This window comes from Equus asinus, chromosome 9 (genome assembly GCF_041296235.1).
Source record: "Equus asinus isolate D_3611 breed Donkey chromosome 9, EquAss-T2T_v2, whole genome shotgun sequence".
Classification (NCBI taxonomy): Eukaryota; Metazoa; Chordata; class Mammalia; order Perissodactyla; family Equidae; genus Equus; species Equus asinus.
The window spans coordinates 14229566-14249567 of NC_091798.1; the positions used below are offsets into that span (position 1 = coordinate 14229566).

General features: G+C 45.2%; 1 protein-coding gene across 1 annotated transcript in view; it reads left to right on the forward strand.

Moving 5' to 3' along the window:
- Window positions 1-20002, forward strand: part of SLIT3 (slit guidance ligand 3) — a 588267-nt gene that overhangs the window by 91677 nt on the left and 476588 nt on the right. Inside the window, exon 4 of the mRNA XM_070517106.1 lies at window positions 8312-8383. Coding sequence (XP_070373207.1) covers window positions 8312-8383 — 72 coding nt within the window. The remainder of the gene's footprint in view (window positions 1-8311; window positions 8384-20002) is intronic.

The window sequence follows — 20002 nt, forward strand, 5'->3', positions numbered from 1 at the left end:
TGGAGCCAGTGTATATCCTGCTGCCACGGCACAGACAGGACCTTCTTTTCCCCTCCCCCGTCTCTCCTCCTGCAATCAAGGTCTTCTGGAGGCAGGGGTATCTTGGCATATGGCAGCATCTGGGACAGGGGTCAGAGGCAAGGCAGGCTCAGGCCGCTGATGTACTCTGCTTTATCCCTAACAACCGTGTAATTGGAGGAAAATTGGTCCAATGTGAGGTGCAGAAGAGTTCAAAAGGAGTTGTTTGGGGGTCTTTATGCTTGTTTTCTTTTCATGCTGGAGTCCTGGGTTGGATCCCAGCAAGATGAGATCCTAGGCAAGCCCGAGAGCTCTCTAGAACTGTCCCTGCATCTCAGGACAAAGTCACCCGCAAGGGCCGGCAGGGGCTGAGAATACCCTTGGAGAAGTTCTGAATGCACAGACCCTTTAGGTCTGAGAGGGGAGCAAGGACAATTGCTCTTCAGAGATGGCTCAGGATTCCCCTCCTGCCTTGGAAGCAGGGATCTCCTGAGGCCGTCAGAGCCTTCTTCTGAAACCAGAGGGGCGGGATCAATAACTAGGCCTTGGACAGCGAGGCCGAGGGAGCACAGGGCCAGCTTTCTAGTCTGCTGTGATTCCGTTTCTTCAGCTATAAAATGAGCAAATACTCCTTACAACCGGCGTCCCTCCTAAGACTGTTGAGAGGCCTCCTGGTCAAGCGAGTACCAAAGAGTTAAGGAATCAGAATGGTGAAGGGATTCAAAGCACAGGTTTTGGTGTCAGAGAGACCTCTGTCCAGACTTCATTCGTCAGCGGTGTGACTTTGGACAAGTTACATAACTCTCTGTGCCTCAGTTTTCTTATAGAAAATAATGATCATGACAATGTCTACTTCAAGAGCCGTTTTAAGGTGAAATGAGGTAATGCATATAAAACACCTCACATGGCACTTAGCACATTATAAGTGCCCTATGTTAACAGAAAAAAGGAAAGATGGAAGAAACAACAAGAACAAAGAGATCGTTACTGTTGCTTTGATGCTAAGACAAGATGGTTTTTATGATCGTTCTTACCTGATATCCAAGTCTCCCAGTAGATTTCCCAGCTTCCTTTGCAGTTAGGTTTGCGCCATGTGACTGGTTTTGGTGAATAAACTGAGAGCAGAAGAGATATGAGTTACAACTGGGTTAAGAGCTGCCATGGCTCCTCCCTCCATCTCTTCTCCCGGCACAGTGGTCTTGGAGGCCACACGTTCTCTACAGCATCTTATGGGAGAGCAAGCTCTTTAGGTGTGTGGAATCTGTGTCTACTGTGTTAACCCAGTGAGATTTTTTTAGTTCATTTGTTACTGCTAATAGTCTTGTGACCAATGTCATCTATGAAGGAGAAATATATTTTCTATATTTCTGACCTCCTGGGGCATCTGGGGATGATGATAATGATAATAACAGTGGCTGCCATTATGGAGCCTTCGAGAAACGTCGCAAAGCCCATTGCAGATGTTGAACCATTCAGCTGTCTCAGGTACCTCATGAGGTATAAGTTTGCTGTTACAGAATAATTGTATTCCTAAAATAAACTTTAAGTTATTTTTAAAAGGGGTTTTCTTAAACAACTTCAATGAGAAAAAAACTGCTTAGGGGCAAGAGTTTTAGACTGTGACAACAGTTATTTCTCCTACAGAAATGTCAAAAATAAAGGTTTTTAATTGCTATTAGGAAATTTTGAAGTTACAAACTAAAAATAACAGATTTTCAAAACTGGTGTAAGCCAACCTAAATGTCATTGAGCAAAAATGCTGAATTCCATGGAAGGCAAGACTCAGGTCAACTTGCTTCCAAACATCAAAATAAATCGTGGCTTGGTCCAGAAGTGCTGTTAAAAAGAAGCCCCATTATAGCTCAGTGAAACTGCTATCAAAAAATAAAAATAAATTTTTTAAAAAAGGAAATCCCAATGGCAAAGAAGAGCCAGTTACCCGACTAAAGTGGCCATGGGTGTTGAGGCATAAAGGCTTTCTTCCCACACGTGGGGACCGTTTCTGATTATGACAGTGGTATAAACCAACAACCATCACAAATCAGGTTCCCTACTGAACTGATCAGGTTACAACCAGTTTGCATTATGAAAATTTGCATAGCAGGAAAAAAGCCTGAATTTGATTTGTTTGACAGGTGAGGAAACAAAGAAAATATGAGGCCATTCTTGGCTATGGCAAGTAACTGTGGAAACAGCCCCAAAGCAGGCTCTCTGCTCTTTTGACTCTGCTCACAGAGTTCCCCTGGTGTGTAGTGACATCTGTACATCTTTGTGGATAATGCTGCCACCTCTGAGCTGGGATTCGAGGTCTCTGCATTTTGGCTCTGCCCTTCTCCTGGAGCCTGCTGTCCATCCCTGGGGCTCCCTGCCTGGAGCCCCAGCTCACAGGAAGCCTTGGGCCTCTCCATCCCTCCACTGGGGGAGGTGGGGAGCTTCTGCTCTGAATAACAAAGCTGATTTGGCCCCTGTTTCTTAGATGTGCTGCTGTTTCTGAAAGTACCAGTAGACCTGGAAAGCATCCAGCTGCCTAGGAAAGTGCCTGGGAAGTGGACCCAGTTGATTTCATTACTAAAGCAAACAATCCTGGTGACTTTGGGGAGTTAGCACCCTTTGACTTTTTCCCTCCCTTAGGCCTTAGATAGGCAGCTCTACATTCCACACCTCCCTGAGAAAAGGAAGGGACTGGCAGTGCCTGGTGCTGAGGCCTGCTGCTGACAGACCATACTTCCTTCCGGCCTGGAGGCCTCTCACCCTTTCCTCGCCCAGTGAGGGGAAGCACTCAGCCCCACCCCTTCTAACTTTGCTGGTCAGTGAGGCAGGTGAGTTTGGGAGCTTAATCTCCAAGAAGTTTCTGGAGGATGCAGACAGACTCAAGCAAGTGGGCTCTCTGGGAGTCTTGTTTACCTCCATACAGAATGGCTCCCTCCTCCTAAGCCAGGAAGGCTATTGACTCTTCAGACTCCCCAAATTGGCCATTCCTGACTTATGATTTATTCCTGAAATTCAACAGGCCCTTTTTGAAGGCCCCCGCACATGCCTGGGGCTGTGTTGGTGGAAGTTGGGACACCAACCAGATATCAGACGTATTTCTTACTCTCTAGGACCTTCAGAACATAATGGGAAGATGAGACCCACTCGTTAGGTAATAAATCAGGACGGTCTATAAAGAAGTGTTAAATTAAACATCATCATTATCCATGATAGTTAAGAGTGCAGGTTTGACATCAGGTGTCTGTGTTCAAATCCCATCACCATCATTTTGGTCAAGTTTGACTTTGGGCAAGTGCCTTAACTTTCCTAGGTGTCTGTTTCCTTATTATAGGGTGACTAAGAGTACTAGCCTCAAAGTGTTTCTGTGGGAAATTAAATGAGATGGTATATGTGAAATGCTTAGGACAGTGCCTGACTCGTGGTCTTAGTCTTATTACTAGCTACTGCTTAGTTGTTGTCCATACATATTTGAGAGACCCCAGTGGTATAGAAATCTGAAATCTAAACACACCACCTCCTGCATGGTGGTCCTCCCTTCAAAAGCGATTGGTAATTTTCACTGATCAGTTACCCAAGTGCGAGCCCTGGGGGTCACCTTTAAGACCTTTGGTCCCGTAACTCCATCAACCATCATCTGTATTCAATCACAAAGCCCTATTGATTGTATGTCATATCTATGTCCTACACTCCAGTCCTACACTCTCATCCTTAACCAGGCCCTCACACAACCACACTGATTATTCCAGAGCCCTGGTCTTAGTCAAGAGCTTAGTGGTCTCTTTGATTCCAATTTTACCCTCTTCCAAACTAGGTTTACTGCCATTCAAGAGAACTTTCTAAAATCCAAACCAGATTATTATTCCCTTGCTCACACCCTTTCTATGGCTCCCTATGACTCTCTGTAAACAGCCAAGCCCAAATCCTTTATCATGACCCATAAGGGCCCTTGTGATATGACCGCTGCCCAGCTCTGCAGCTTCATTGCTTGTGTTTCTCCAGTCACCTCCATATTCTGGCAATGCAGGCCTGCTCCCCAAATGCTCCTTGGTCTCCTTCCCTCCATGACCATGCACATACTGCTCTCAAACTCTAGAACCTTTGTCCGTGTCTCCTGAAGAGTCACAATCATGCTTCAAAAGTAAGCTCCAAACTGCTTTCTTTGAGAAGCCTTCCTGTACCCAGGTCTGGGTTAACCGCTCCTCCTCTGTACTGCCACAATGCCTTTGCTTATAAGATCACAGTGCAACTTTTTATTTTCATGTCTGTCTCCTCCACTAACATCTGACATTCTTATTCATCTGCATTTTATTCATGCAGATGCAGGAAGAGACTGCAACCTATTCATCTTTGTACCTTCATATTGAAAAATGACTGCAGAGATGGGTGGATGGATGGACGGATGAATGGATGGATAGATAGTGGTTGGATGAATGGATAAATTAATGGTTGGATGGTTGAATAGATAGGTAAATGAGTGAAATGAGTGAATTCAACAAATGAATGGCAAAAGCTTCTAATTAGATCTGAAACCCTGGTACCTCCAGGAAGGCCATCAGCAGTAGCACAAAGACAAGGCTTTGTTTCTTGGAGCGTCACAGTTCAGGCTGAAAAGCAGTATGACTTTGCAACTAGCAGCCAGTGGGTTTTTTACTTTGATGCTCTGCATTGTTCCTGGAGGAAAGCTGAGGAGTGTTGATCTTAGAGGGAAAGGGGACACCCAGGTAGGGTTTACCACATCATTGATCTGGCTTGTGGCCTGTTTGCTGACCTTGGGTCTATCCTCATATGGATTCCATTCAGTCCTTTTCCCCATCCAGGCATCACTGATTTGTTTCCAGCTTGAACTACGGCAGATTTCTACCCCTGGGCCCTGGGTGACAGAGCAGCAGATGGCATGAGTGATGGAGGACACCATGGCCATGGTCACTGTCTGCAGCCCAGTGCTTACCTGTCCCTCCATATATGGACACATTTCATACTGTTCCTGTTCCTGTTCAGGACTTGGGTTTGTACAAGCCACATGAGAAGTGCACCTTATACAGCTTGGAGCCTTCATCAGCTCTTCAAGGAAAACCTTTCAGACTGGCTTGCTTCACTGTGTAAACATGAATAAATCCTGGAATAAATTGCAAATGAAATGGAGTATCAAGCTCCTTGTAATAGGGAGAACCAGCATGTGGCCCGCCCAAGCCAAAGTGGAAAGACCCTGAAGCTTTTGGGAGAAGATCCCAGCCCAGCCACCATGGAATCCTCATTCAGGGTTAATGAAACAGCAGGCAGAGGACAATTGGCTAAATTTGGTTGTGTTTTTATTTTCATCCAGCCACAAATACCGGCAAAGAGCTGAAAACGATTCCTTCTCTTCCTGGAGCCTCGGAGCCAAGCTGGTTTTATTTTTAGCTTCAATTCTGGTTTTAGGCTTTTAGCATGCTAAACACCCTACCCACTGCAGGCAGCGGTGGGCCAGAGTTTAGGATTTTGGCCTAGACTGGAGTATTGGTTGTCTGAGTATAACTCTCACCAGGCTTTGTGCAGCTGTGACAATAGAGGGTGGTTCCAGACAGACTCACATAGAGACCCAATTCTGGCCTTAGGGACCTCCAAGACAGTCCTTTTCAGGGAGGGAAATGGATTCAGGGTGATGGTTGTCTAGGTTGGGGTGGAGGAGGTGGCAACCCTGGATGAGAGGAAGCAGAGATAAAAAGAAGAAAGGGAAAGGGGAAGGGAGCTTTCATTTATTGCAAGGCTTCCAGTAATTAGCGGTTCAGAACCAGGGCTCTGAAGGCAGATGGCCTGGTTCAAATCCTGCCTCTATCTCTTCCTAATGCTGCGGCCTTGCAGAATGTGCCCAACCTCTCCAGGCTTCAGTGTCCTTATTGATGAGATGCAGATAGTGACACCTGCCTCCGAGCTCCCCTGTCTGAGATCCTGCCCATCTAGTATGTACACGGTGTCTGACATGGAGTTAGGACTCAACAAATACTATTTTTGTCATCGTCATGCTCTTACTGCAATGCTAGACACTTATGCATAAAGTGTGTCATTAAGACTAACTGTAACCCAGTGAGTAGGGTTATTTTGTAGATAGAAAACTGAGGCTCAGCAGGCTAGGTAATTTCCCCAAGATCCAACAGCGAGAGCATGATACAGCCGGACCTGAACTCAGCCCTGGCCAACCCCAAAGTCAAACCACCCCGTCTCCTTGGGACCAGTGCTTCCATGTGATATAGAGGGACTTCTATGATATAGAGGGACTTACCACTGACTGTATGGAAACTGCTCAAGCAACTGGATTCCCCCTAGCCCTCATCTTCCCTGGACTCCCCCCTTTCTTTCCATTTTAGTAACAGGAACACACAAAGGGCAGATACCAAGAGTGATCAGGAGAACACTGGTCAAATTCATGGAAACAGAGGAGAATGGGTGTTGCCAGGGACTGGGGGGGGGGGGAATGGGGAGTTATCATTTAATGGGTACAGAGTTTCAGTTTTGCAAGATGAAAAAAGTTCTAGAGATCTATTGCACAACAATGTGCTTACCACTCCTGTATACTTAAAAATGCTTAAGATGGTACGTTTTATGGGGATTTTTTTTGCCACAATTAAAAAATAAATAAAACCCAAAAAGATCGCTGGTGTGTGAGTCAGGCCACATGGTGGGGCCAAGATTTTGAGCTTATCTTGTCCAGCTTCCCAGCCTTCTCTCTGGCCTCCTTCCAGTCAGGAGTCTCCCCGACGACATCGCTGGGCCACACCTGCCCGCACTCCGCCTGACCCCTTCAGGGCTGAGCAGCACACTTCTGACAGGAGACTTGCTGTGTGAAGTCTTCCGTGCTCCTCTCTCGCATGCTCTGCCCTTTTGACCTCCTTCTAGTCCCCTGTCCCTCTGAAGTTTTTGTCCATCAACCTGGGATGAAAGGGGGAAAGTAGCAAAATCCCACTCTGGGAGTCACGTCTGCCTGGTGCAGAGGGAGTGTGGGCTTTGGGGCCAGAAGCTGGGAAGAAGCTCCCCTTTTCTTTACCTCAGTTTGCTTAGCTCTAAGATGGGATCATACAGTTGTCCTACATAGCCAAACATAGGCTGTTCACTCTAAGTGGAAAACTTCAGCCAGGCTGTAGACTGATCTTTTACTGCGGCAGATTCTGGGGCCTGAGATTCTGAGGATTCTGGAGACAAAAGATTTGGGGATACTGGTTTGGGCATTCACTGACTAGGCTGCAAAAAGATGCTAGGACAGAGTGGCATGGGGACAAGCAAGGAACAGGGTCTCCCTCTTGGCCTCACCCTCCCAAGAGAGCAGCCTTCATGGAGACCACAACAGCGACTCAGTGTCCCTTGGAAATTCCGATGGCCCTCTTTCCTGTGGGCATTAGCATTGATCATTCTCAGGAGAGAGTCTGGCTCTGTTGCCACCATCCCATTGGGCATCCCTACTGGGCTGCTTTACTCCAGCCGCACTGCACCCCTACACTGTGGTCCCCCACTCAGGGCTGAGTTCTCCATTAGGCTCAGCGGAGACAGTGCCCAGGGACAACAGTACTATTAGCGGCCTATGAAAATGTTTTTATTTCTTTTAAAATTAGAAGGGAAAAAATGAGCTTTCAGGTCACAGTAAATGTTATATATAGTGTTAATATATTGTTTTTATACTGACACAGTTGTAAAATATTAATTTAAATTTTTTAAATTTTTATAGAGGAAAGTGTCCACAAAGAGAAAAGTGCTGAGGGCCCACGAAAGTCATCACACAGCCCTGCTCTGGTTCGAAGAGCCAGGCTGGCAGGGTTCCATGTGGTCCCTCAGCCCATGATGATCTGCCTCGCCCTCTTCTCTGTTCCTATAGCAACTATTGTCTGTCCCTCAGCCTCCACACACACCGTGTAGGATCTGGAATATTCTTTCTAGTATTTTATTTCTTTTTAGGGTTACATTTCATATGCCAGTTCCATCATTTGGCAGTAGCTACCTGGTGCACGTGATAAGAAAAGTTGACAAGCCTTGTCTGGGGTCCTCAGGAAAGAATGTTGTGATCAATTAGTGCTATCTGGCCCAGGCTCGTGATGGGGGAGTGGCAGTTAGTATGCCATGTTCTTTCTTATGACTGACCTTTACCTTATATCCCCAACTTGGCTACAAACTCCCCAAGTCAGAATATGCCTTACACATGCGGGGCATCTCACATTGAAAGATCTAGAAAGTCTCTTAATATCTCTTGATTGATAGATTGAAGCCATGTCTGTGGATACACTTGATGTAATTTACTGCCCCCTTGACGTCCTTTTATTCTTTTTTTCATCTTTAGGCGCCTGAACAAGAATAAGCTCCAAGTCCTTCCAGAACTGCTTTTCCAGAGCACACCGAAGCTCACCAGACTGTGAGTAGAGTTGAATTGTATTCTCTGCCTGGTGTCTTGCCTGGCCTTTGTGATGTGGAGAACATGGTAGCCTTGGTGGTGTGGAGAATATGGTGGCCTTGGTGGTATGGAGAACGTGGTGGCCTTGGTGGTGTGGAGAACGTGGTGGCCTTAGTGTGTGGAGAACGTGGTGGCCTTAGTGTGTGGAGAATGTGGTGGCCTTGGTGGTGTGGAGAACATGGTGGCCTTGATGTGTGGAGAACATGGTGACCTTAGTGTGTGGAGAACATGGTGGCCTTAGTGTGTGAAGCCCCGTGCTGTGCGGAGCTTGGCAGTAAGGCCATGCTCATGGAGACTTGGAGCAGGGCTTCAACGTGCTGTGCCCCACAGCCCACGCCAGGCTTGATTTTCTTGCTCCCCTCCTTCAGAGATCAGCGGCTTAAGTGGCCCGTGAGGGCTAGTGACTCGTGGTAGTGGGTCACTCCTTTGCAAGGAGTGAAGAAGCTCTTCCATTTAACTTGGGTCTGACCTTACCTCAGGGGAGTGCCCTGAGGGTGGGATTTGAGGTGAGTTTGTCCACAGGAGACTACCAGTGGTCTCAGACGGCAGTGGACTGGACTGAACGTTTCGACCTCACCACCTGGCTGGCTAGAACAATTCCCGTCCTTTGCCTGCTCCCTACCCCTGCCAGCCTGGAACCCTGGATGTGGAGGTCTATGATTTTGTGGGAAAAGGAAGAAAACACCTTGAGTTTTGCTTTATCTTCTGGAATGGTCCCGGATATTATGAGGGGGGAAGAGTTGGAGAAGCCTCTGTGCATTTCTTCACCGTTAGAGTTTGGAAGCTGGGAGCTGGAGATGCACGTCAGCACGGAGATTGTGATTCACGTATTGTGGGCATAAGGCAGGTGCTAATTATTGACAGTGAGCAGCTCCATGATTCGAACCTAAAAGTCCCCCTGGCAGTGACTAGTGTACCTGATGGAGTGAACTGGGTTGCCCAAGGCTTGACTTTCTGAATGGAGTGGTGCAGTGTCTGGCTGCTTAGCAGTCTGGCAGCGAGATTTACAGCCTGGCTGGGAAAACTCTGACATTACTGGGGAGGCTCCAAAGTTGTGGCCACCATTCTCCTTTCCAATGGCTGTGTTTAATACCCACTTATGTAGTCAAACAATGCATGTAGGCTCCAGGATAAATTGGGAAATACAAAACACATGTCAGCGTGTGCACTTAAGAACGAGTTCTGAATTAGGAATCTATATCTCTGTCTATCAGTACACGCACAGAAACTATATACATAAATGTATTTTAAAGGGTGCTTTGTTAGAACAAGAACAGGCAAAGATTGGCTGGTGTTTCAGTGGTACAGCAGCCTTGCTTGCCTTCTCTAGGACACACCTGTACTTTGTCAAGGTCTCCTCTTGCTGTGTACTCCATTTCTCCTGCTCAGTCCACCTGGCTGACTTTGCTAACTATGGGAAAGAATGTTCGCTGCTTTCCACCCTTCCACTCTGAATCTGCCCTGTTGGGCGTAAGGGTGGATAAAGTGCAAGTTCAGCAGCCTGCGTGTCTAGCAGAGCTGGATAAGCAACACCAATGGGCATACAGGGAAACTAGCTGGTTTTTTAACTTCCTCTTTCCTCTATAGTTCTTTCCCTAAATGCTCACCTAAGAGCTGTCTCTCCACCCAGCACCACGTTGTGCCTTTTCAACCTGCTTCTAACTAATAACGCGGACTGTGTGCTCTTCCTCTGGAATCAGGCAAACAGAAGGTGCGTGTCGGGCTGGAGCTTCCGGGCAGCTTTGAAGCGGGTGGGAGTGAATGTTTGAGTTGCTCCAGGATGTCAGGTGGGCTGGTTCTCACTCATGAAAGGTGGCCTTGCAGCTGCTTCGCACAGCTGTTGCATGATGCCCACTTGTGTGGGGCTGGTCTTGATCTGGGCGGAGGGGGAATTTCAGGCAGTGATAACTGGTCTCTGAGATGCTGGGCGCCAGGCCTAGGCAGGCAGCATGGGAATACGGGAAACCCCAGGGTAGTGTTCTGACTGCCACTTTCTAACTGAGAGATTGGGATAGTCACTTTCCTTCTGCACCTAAACATCGTCATCAGTAAAAAGGAGACACCCGCTTCTCCCCTCTACCTACTCCACTGAGGAGCTCTGAGTATCCGATGAGATAATAGTGAGTGTGTGTTTTCTAGGGTTTAAAGTACTGTGTGAGTGTAATCATTGAAATAACTATTGTTACTCCTGCAATTCCCATCTTCACAACCTCCATTTCTGATGTCCTTTCTCTGAGAGGCATGAAGAAACCAGGAGTTGCTGTGAGCACTGAGATAAATTACACGGAGCTTTTGCTTCAAGCCAGAGAGCTCAGCTGGGAAGACAGGGACGATGTTTGACTCATCATGCTGTTCATCCCGCTCTAGGTCCCTGGCCAGGCACAGAGTGTGGCACAAATGGGCACTCGTGAATGGGTGCATGAATCCATGAATGATATGGGCCAAAGGATATAGATGGGACTCCCAAGGAGCTTTGGTTCTTTTATCTACCATTCATTCATTCACTCACTCATTCATTCATTTATTCAATAAGCTTTTCCAAGTGCTTGGTCTAGCCTGGCCTCTGTGCTGGGTGTCGAGCTGCAGACGTGAAGGATGTCCAGTTCTCGTGTGCCCCATCATGACACATTTGGAATGGCTGCCAAAAAGCTGAGAGCTAAATATAATTTTTTTTCATTGAAGCAACTATATTAAGCCAGGTTTGGGTTATAATCAGCAATCCCTTTTTCTCTCTAGGCTTGATCTTTGATTTTTCTTAATGGCCCTATTGCATCTTTGTCTTATTTTGTCAGCCTCTGCAGGGCCTCTTTGGAAGGAAGCAGGGTACAAATTAGAAATCAATAAATGTGCAATCATGAGTGTGTATACTTATGCCACTGGCTCTGTTTTAAAAGAGCACTGAATCTCAGTAGACACAGTGAGCCATTTTCTAGAGAATGCTAAATTGAATCCTGTGTGGCCGTCTACCCTGTAGTATGCCGTGCAGAATAAGGAGCAATTCTGGACACACCTTTTCTTACTAGATAATAGACAAAAACTGCTTAATGCTCAATGTTTATCCAGAAAAATACCTTTTGGAAAGGCTATGAATGCGTAAGACATGTTTCTAGTAGTGATAGGAAAGGGAAATACTATTTCTTCAGAACCTATGTTATTATAATACTACTACCAAGTGGTAAGTGGCAGAAATGCGACTAAAATTGGTTTAACCCAAAGAGGAAATATATTAGTTTTATGCTTGAGAAATCCAGTGATAGTTATGGATGGCTTTAGGAACAGCTGGATCCAGGGGCTTGGTGATGTCACTGGGACTTCATCTTGCTCCCTCCATCCCTTGGAATAGTGCATATGATGACAGACAGAAGCAGAAGACTCAGAGGGTGCTAATATGGCAACCCGGGAGAAAAAGGTTTCCTCATCAACAGGCCTGCAGAAAAGAACTGAGGGTAGGGTCAACTGCTTAGCTTGGTCATACATCCATGTCTGATGAATCACTGTTGCCAGTGAGATGGTGTCCTGTGATTGATCAAGTTTGGGTCATGTGTTCATCACAGTTGTTTGGGGATGAGGGTGTGTAGGGCCTGGGAATGGGTTTCTCGAAGGAAAGAATAATTCTGTTATCAGAAGACAGAGGAAGACATGCTGAACTTGAAAACAACACCTGTCTGCAAGTTTATTGAGCATCTACTCTATGCAGTTCCACGTGCTTTAATTGAGTGCTTTGGATCCGTAGGATAACATCAAGATGATAATGGCAAACATATTGCCAGGTGCTATGAGCACTTTATGTTTATAGATGGTCCCTGACTTATGATGGTTCGACTTAGGATTTTGTGATGGTGTGAAAGCCATATACATGCCCTAGAAACCGCACTTCAGGTTTTGAATTTTGATTTTTTCCTGCACTAGCGATAGGAGGTATGATACTCTCCCGTGATGCTGGGCAGTGGCAGTGAGCTGCAGTTCCCAGTCACCCGTACAACCCGGAGGGTAAATAACTCATACGCTTACATCCATTCTGTGCCCAGACAGCCATTCTGTCTGTCGCTGTCAGCATAGTCTTCAATAAATTACATTAGATAGTCAACACTTCATTATAAAATAGGCTTTGTGTTAGATGATTTTGCCCAACTGTAGGCTAATGAAAGTGTTGTAAGCATGTTTAAGGGAGGCTCGGCTGAGCTATGATATTCAGTAGATTAGGTGTATTAAATGCATTTTTAATTTATGATCTTTTCAACTTATGATGGGTTTATTGGGATGTAACCCCATTATAAGTCAAAGAAGATCTGTAACTCGTTTGATACTCCTAACAACTCTATGGGGTAGGTACTATGATTATTACTATTCTATAGATGGGAAACTGAGGCTCAAAGAGGTTAAAGAACTTGCCTAATATCATCCAATTGCTTAGTGACAGAACCAGGAATCAAATTTGGGTAGTTTGACTGCAGACTCTGTGCTTTTTCGTGCTATACTCAGCTCCCTGCCTCAATACTCCCATTTTATAGATGAGGAAACTAAAGCTCAGAGTTTAAATTACTTGCCCATATATCCCACATTTCTAAGCAGCACTACACTGGGCACTTTGCCTCAATGCTCAGACTTAACCTTCACCCCAGTCCTGTAAAGAGAATCATTATGAAATCTACTTCTAAGGCTCAGAAGTGTCATCTAACTTATCCATAGTTGTGTAACCAAGATACAGTGGAACTGGGATTTGCATGCATGTCTGTCGCTGCAAAGTACTTCAGTTTCCTATCGGACCGCACTGCATGCTAACTATTGTGGAGAGCTGAAGTTACTCTAAAAAAGATTGATGATGGGGCTGTCATATATTTAAGTGCTTCTATCAGGCCTTGGCTGTACCCAACCCCCTCAGGTCAAGCACTGTCTGATTCGTTCATTCATGTGTATATTGGTGGTGTATCTACCTCTTCCTCTGTTCTCAAGCACATAGATTGCTCATAGAATCCGAGAGCTTGGAAGTGCCCTGAGGTTTAGGTAATATCACTGTGGTCTGTAAAATGCTCCAGAAGGTCTCTGTCACGCCTTGGCCATCAATAAATATTAGCTTGCTCCCATACTGATGTAGATCATAAGGTTCTCAAGTGTCAGGACTGTGCTTCTGCTCTTTCTAGGTTCCCTGCCACTCCTGACCCAGAGCTGAGCGTGCGAGATGGCAGTAAAGTGAAAGGGTTAAGGGGCTGCAGTTACATGCTGTGAGACCATGGGCAAGATATTTAACCTCTCTGGGTCTCAGGTTCTTCATCAGTAAAATAGACGATAATAGAACCCACTTCTCTATGTTGTTGTGAGGATAAATGGAAATACCCATGGACAACCTTTAGCCTTGAATATAGCACGTAGCAAGTGCTCAGTGAAACCTGGCTGTGATTAACTTTTGCTAGCTGACTGATGGTGCATATACTGGGGCTTTGTCATCTGTGGTGTAAACATTTCAGCACCTCGCAAAGAATTCAGGCTCCAAAATAGATGAGGGTTGAGGGAGTGCTGCACCTGGAGTGGGAAGATCCTGGTCCTCGCACTGGCTCCGCCATCCACAAGCTGTGGGGCCTTAGACATATTACTTCGCCTCTCTGGGTCTCAGTTGTCTCATCTAGAGAGGATAGGATGGAGCACAGTCTGTTACATGGTCGGTAGGCTATTAATTTCTCAATTTCTCCTTTTTTGTGTCCCCTTCCAGCTTTCTCTTTCATGTACACATGGGAGAGGGAGAGAGTGAAGGATTTCTGGTTATTTGGAGGTTAAGTGGTTAACATTGCCAGAAATTCCTTAGAAGAAGCAGAAGACAAAGTGAAAACAGTAATTAAAAGCCCTGTACATTTCACTGGATTAGAGAACTTTGAAAGGGACGAGCGACACAATGGTTCACAACTGTTATTTAAGAGTTTGAGTTTGTGCTGTGAGATGAACAGATCACCATGATCATTTTGGCCCGCCTCTCCTGGACCCAGGTCCAAAGTGTCCGTTGAATACTGGGGAGTGATTGAAAACCTGTAGCTGAATAAGCCATTGTGCTAGGAGCAGGACAGAGACCTCCAATTATTTCCCACTCAATTCTGCGAGGTATTTGACAACTTTAAAGAAATGCCACTGGGGTTAAATCTGCTGTCACTCACTGGGTCAGTGGAGTTACAAGAGACTTGGGAAGTTAATCCCCAGGCAGCTGAAAACAATATGAAATGTGGCCAGCCAATGTAGCCCCAAGTCACTGGAGCCGTTATCATGGCAGAGCAGCGTCCCGCCCTAAGAGATAAAGGCTGTGAGACCTCAGTTTCCAGGGAACTTACTTCCAATGAACGAGCCCTCTTCTCAACTCTCACGTCTGCTAGCTTGTACCTCTCCTTCCTATTTACCGTTTTCTGCTCTTATCACAGCCATGTGAATACATGCCCTATATCCCCCCAAAAACAGAAGCTGCGTTCAGCAAGATGATCGAATGTCTCTTTGATACAGCCTGATATTAGAGCCCAAAACAGGAACTTTGGAACCTCACAGACCTGGGTTTGGATCCTGGGCTCTGCTGACCCTGGGCAGGTGTCCATTTTCTCAATCTCAGGTTGGTCAGCTATACAACAGGGACGGTAATCATGGTTCCTGTCTTAATCTGCTCAGGCTGCCGTAAGAAAGTACCTCAGACTGGATGAACAACAGAAAGTTACTCTCTTACAGTCTGGAGCCTGGAAGATCAAGGTACTGGCTGAGGCTTCGCTCCTTGTCTTGCAGATGGTGGTCTTCTTGCCACCTCTTCACATGGTCGTCCCTCTGTTCACGCTCACCCCTGGTGTTTCTCCCTCTTTTTATAAGGACACCAGTTATATTGGCTTAAGGCCCTACCCTAATGGCCGCATTTTAGCTTAATCTAAACCTCTTTCAAGACCTGATCTCCAAATAAGGTTACATTGTGAGGTACTGAGGTGAGGACTTCACCTAGGATTTTCTGAGGGCACTTGTCAGCCTTTAATAGTTCCTCTGTGCGTAGTGCATATTTGCTATGGATCCGGTGCTCTGAAAACTGCTTTACATATGTTTGCTCACTCAGTCTCAGGTTTAGGAGGTTAGATACTAGAGTAGCCCCACTTTAGAGGGAAAGAAACAGACTCCTAGAGACTGAGATAGTTTGCCCGAGGTCACAGAGCCAGTAACCGGCAGAACCACAATTCAGACCCAAGCTTGCCTGACTCCAGAGGCCACATTCCTAACTACAATTTCTCTGCTATAGTTGTGAGAAGTTAGCAACTGGGTAAAGTACCCAGCACCTAGTAGAAGCTCAATTAGTGCTGGTTTATCTCTTTGAAGAAATAAATAAATAAATAAATGAGAAATCTCTCAATAAGCCCAGACTTATTGGATGCCTGGAGCTCTGGAGCCCTAGGTAGCGCCTGCTGCTGTTCGCAGGGCCCTCTGCTGCAGCCGCCTCAGCCCTCTGACTCTGCACTAAGCTTTAAAACATAACTACATGCAATATGTGTCTCCATAAAACTCTATATTGATGTGGAACTATGCTATAAAGTTGAAAAACCAGTGGAGACAACAAAAGCCATACTACTGAATTTTCCAGCAGCGTTGTTATCTGATGTGGTGAAATGATAACAGGATGATGGGAAAACCAATTCATCAGGATGGTGGGGGCTTCAGAGACTGCCCACCTGCCTGGAGCTGGATCCCAGAGACCTTCCCGCTGTGCTCGTCCAGCCTTCAGAGGCCAGGGTACAGATGGCGAGACCAGCCTCACCGCTGCAGACGTGGGGTCATTTTTTCCAGGGGTACAGCCACCTAAAGCTCATGGAAAATGTCCCTGCAAACTGGAGCCCCGTTTCCTCTTACTTTTCCATTCCTCCAATCCCGGAACACTGCGGCGAGGCTGGTCTTCTCTTTGCCTTATGGCACGCTTCAGCAACTGCAAGTCTCATCATGTGCTTGAAGACAGGTTTCGCTTTAATCTGTGTGTGGACAGGTAATGGATTACAGTGGGTGCCATGTCGACTCTTAGGGTTTCTATTTTGCATGAGTTGCACTCTCTCTGTAGTGCCTTAAGCCAGAGCCAGGAAAGAAGGCATGGAAGATTTCTTTTCTCCTCTCCTTTGCTGAGGCTTTATCCAGCTGAGCACAGAAGCCTATCATCTTATCCACAGAGTATATTACAAGGCTAATACTTGAATTGTCTTCTAGACTCATACCATAGAATTTTAGAGCTAGGAATAAAAGTTATCTGGCCAGCATTTCTCAAAATTTACAGTGCACCTGAACACTTGGGAATCTTGTTAAAAGGCAGATTCTAGTTCTGTAGGTCTGGAGTGGGACCTAGGAGTCTGCATTTCTAACAAACTTCCAAGTAATGTCTTGGCTTACAATCTCACTTTACAGAGCAAGGATCTGGGAGACAGTGGTTCTCAAACTCAGCGCATAGAAAAAAAATACCTTGAGGTGCTGGTTGAAATGTAAATTCGCAGACCCTGTACCCAAGACATCTAGTTCATTAGGTCTAGAATGGACCTGGAGATTTGACTTTGTAAGTAGGCACCCTGAATGATTTTGGCATACATCACCCATGGGGCATACTTTGAGGAACAGTGATCTAGCACAGCCCCTGTTATTTTATAGATTTCAGAACAGCGAAGGAACCAAACATCTCTTGAGCACCTACTATGTGCTCGGCACCTTATGTATATACCATCTTTTTCGGTCCTCCTGCAAGGTAGGTACTTTGTGCCCACTACACAGATAATGAAACTGAGGCTTGAGGAGTTTAGCAAACTTGATAGAAATAAACCCAGATGTTTCCGACCCCCAGTTCTATTTTTTACTACCTTATTATGTGCCACCTGTGCTGAAACACACCTTGAAAAAGAGAAAGAAAAAGTAATCATGGATCTCTGAAGCTTTCAAGGTTAAGTATTTTCTATTTTTATGCCTATATGAGTAGATGTGAGCACATGCTCATATCTGAGATTTGACGTATTAAGACTTGAAACATTAAAAGAGAAAAAATAAAGACTTAAATGCATGTTTGCAAGTAGCCTTTCTAAATTGCCTACAATTTGTCAAAGTTAGAGTTGGGTTTTACATTTTAAAACTCTTTAGCCCTTTGGGCCAGCAGGAGAATTTTCTAAAGCGATCAGGCAATGCTTGTACTCAGAATGTTCTGCCAGCTTGGAAAGTTAAAAAAAATTTTTTTTTAAGAAAGAAAGAAAACCAAGCTGTGACTTTACAATGCTTTGGAATTACAGAATATGCTTGTAATTTTTACAATTCTGCACAGACTTCTTTGCCACATCTGGTTGATATTACTGGCAGGGATATATGGGGGAATAAACCATGGGCTGGAATGTGAAACATCCCACAAAATGAGTTTCTTATAGGTTGCTGCATAAAACATTTTGAGTCTCCCTCTCTTTGGAAGGGTGGCTTAAGTGATTTCATGGATTTAGTATTTTCTTTGGTTCGAAGGCAAAGGTTTTAGCTGATCTACTTGGTGGGGGTTCTGTGATGGTTTTCTGAAGATGTGTGCAAAGGGTTAACCGTTCTAGAGTCATGCCATGGATCAGAGTGAGAAAAGCCACCCTTGAAGGAAGTCAGACCAACTTTTGGTGAAAAACACTGGGCACTGGTGAGGATGGGTGAAATCCCGGGACCAACTGAATTGCCACAGAAAAAGGAAGAATGTAGGGAGAAGGGGTTATATGTGTAAGGGCCTCAAGAAACCTTCTGAGTCTCCACCCTGGTGGTGCATTAAATAGTTGATGGCAAGGGGAGCAGAGCTCCTCATACATGCAGCATAAAGCCTTCATACATTGGTGTGTTCAGTGCTACTATATATGAAAACAGTGAGTTGGGAAAATGGAAAAATAAAACAAACACCCAGTTGATACCTGGCACTCAGTCAATTTCCTCTTGGGGACATTCCTGCCAAATTCTCAGGAAGAGAACCGTGTCACCAGGGACAACTAAAATATTTGTTCAGCACCTACTGTGTGTGTGTGTCACTGTGACGTGCTGGTTGTTGGGATGCTGAGGACAGAATGCAGACATATCTAATCTGAGCCCAGAGGGTGTGAGCATGGGCTTCTCGCCACCTGGCTCCTTCTCAGACTTCCTTGGCCGGGACCCACCTGCAGAGTTGGAACCTTTCTGCACAACACCATGTGCTGCTCTCAGCACCCTGTGGCATGTGGTAGAGTGGACCAGCCTCAGCAGGGCTGTGTGGCCATCAAATAAAGACTGTGCTCTTAGTGGCAACATAGTGCCTCATTGAGAATGAGAACCAGAGGCCAGCCTTCACCTGCACCCTGGGATCCCCGTTCTCCTTATCTGGAGTGAGAAACTGTCAAGGGAATTGAGAATGTCAGGGAAATACCACATTGTATATAGAAAAATATCAGCCTTTTGAAGTGGGCAGACCCCAAACACACATTCTTCAATTGCCTGAATGATGCAAATGTATTCACATCTAATAATCTTGAAATATTTGTTCTCGAACCACATTCGGCATCAACAGAAACATTTCTGAAGAGCCTAATCATCTCTCATTTTCAACCAGTATTTGGGAATCTCTCCAGGGGACAAATAGTGTTTCAATTTGATGTCCCAAATTCTAGCATAATTTCAAGTCACACACAAAAAAAAGCCTGTAAGTCTGTCTTTCTTCTGCCTTTCCTATGGGCTCAGTATCCTGGATATTGAACATTAATTTCCGTTTGTAAGGTTTGCAGTCCATTTACAAAGTCCTGGAGATTGAAGCTTGTAGTGAAAGTGTTGACACAGTATTAACAACAGCAAAACTATGATAATACAGTACTCTCCAAACCAAACAGAATCAGAGAAGTTTAAGTAAATTTCACACTCTTGCCTGAATGTGGTGTGCTAGGCCTGAGTCTTTGATTCATAGTTTAGAATAATATTTTAATGTTTTATTTATGATGTTTCTTTCTTCCCATCATTCCTTCTTTAATTCTCCTCATCCTGCTTATGGTGATGAAGCCTGTTGGGAAGTCTGGCCTCATCTTGATTGGTGCTGCCTGTTGTAGAGCCAAAAACTCTCCCCATGGTTGGCTAAGTGGAGTATTAAGCTGTTGAACTGATGGTTTGGCCCCTCATTGGCAAGTCTAGGGCTCTGGACTCAAATTTTTCGTCACTGAGTCAGCTTTTGATTGAAATATATGTAGAATCATGCCAACATTTCTCCTAGTGGAGGAAGCATCTTGACTTTCCCAGGTGAAAATGCTCTGACTAAGGGAGAAAACGGCATTTCTAAGAGAGTAACTAAGGACCGATTGCCTCCATCTCAACTTCATTTAATTTGGGATTTATGAACCTGTAAACTTTGGATCAGGATACTCAGAGAGACCTAACTTTAATAATTTTTTTAAAAAGAAAATCAGTGGTAGCAATACACAAAGAAATGCTGGATCATCAATTTTATTAATATCTTACTAATTAATTTTATAAATATCATGCCCCTGATCATCTCCTACGTGTGTCTCTATGCCTCCTGTACTGTTTCTCCTTTTTTTAACAGCACATGCACTTACACATAACATATCACACACATCCACA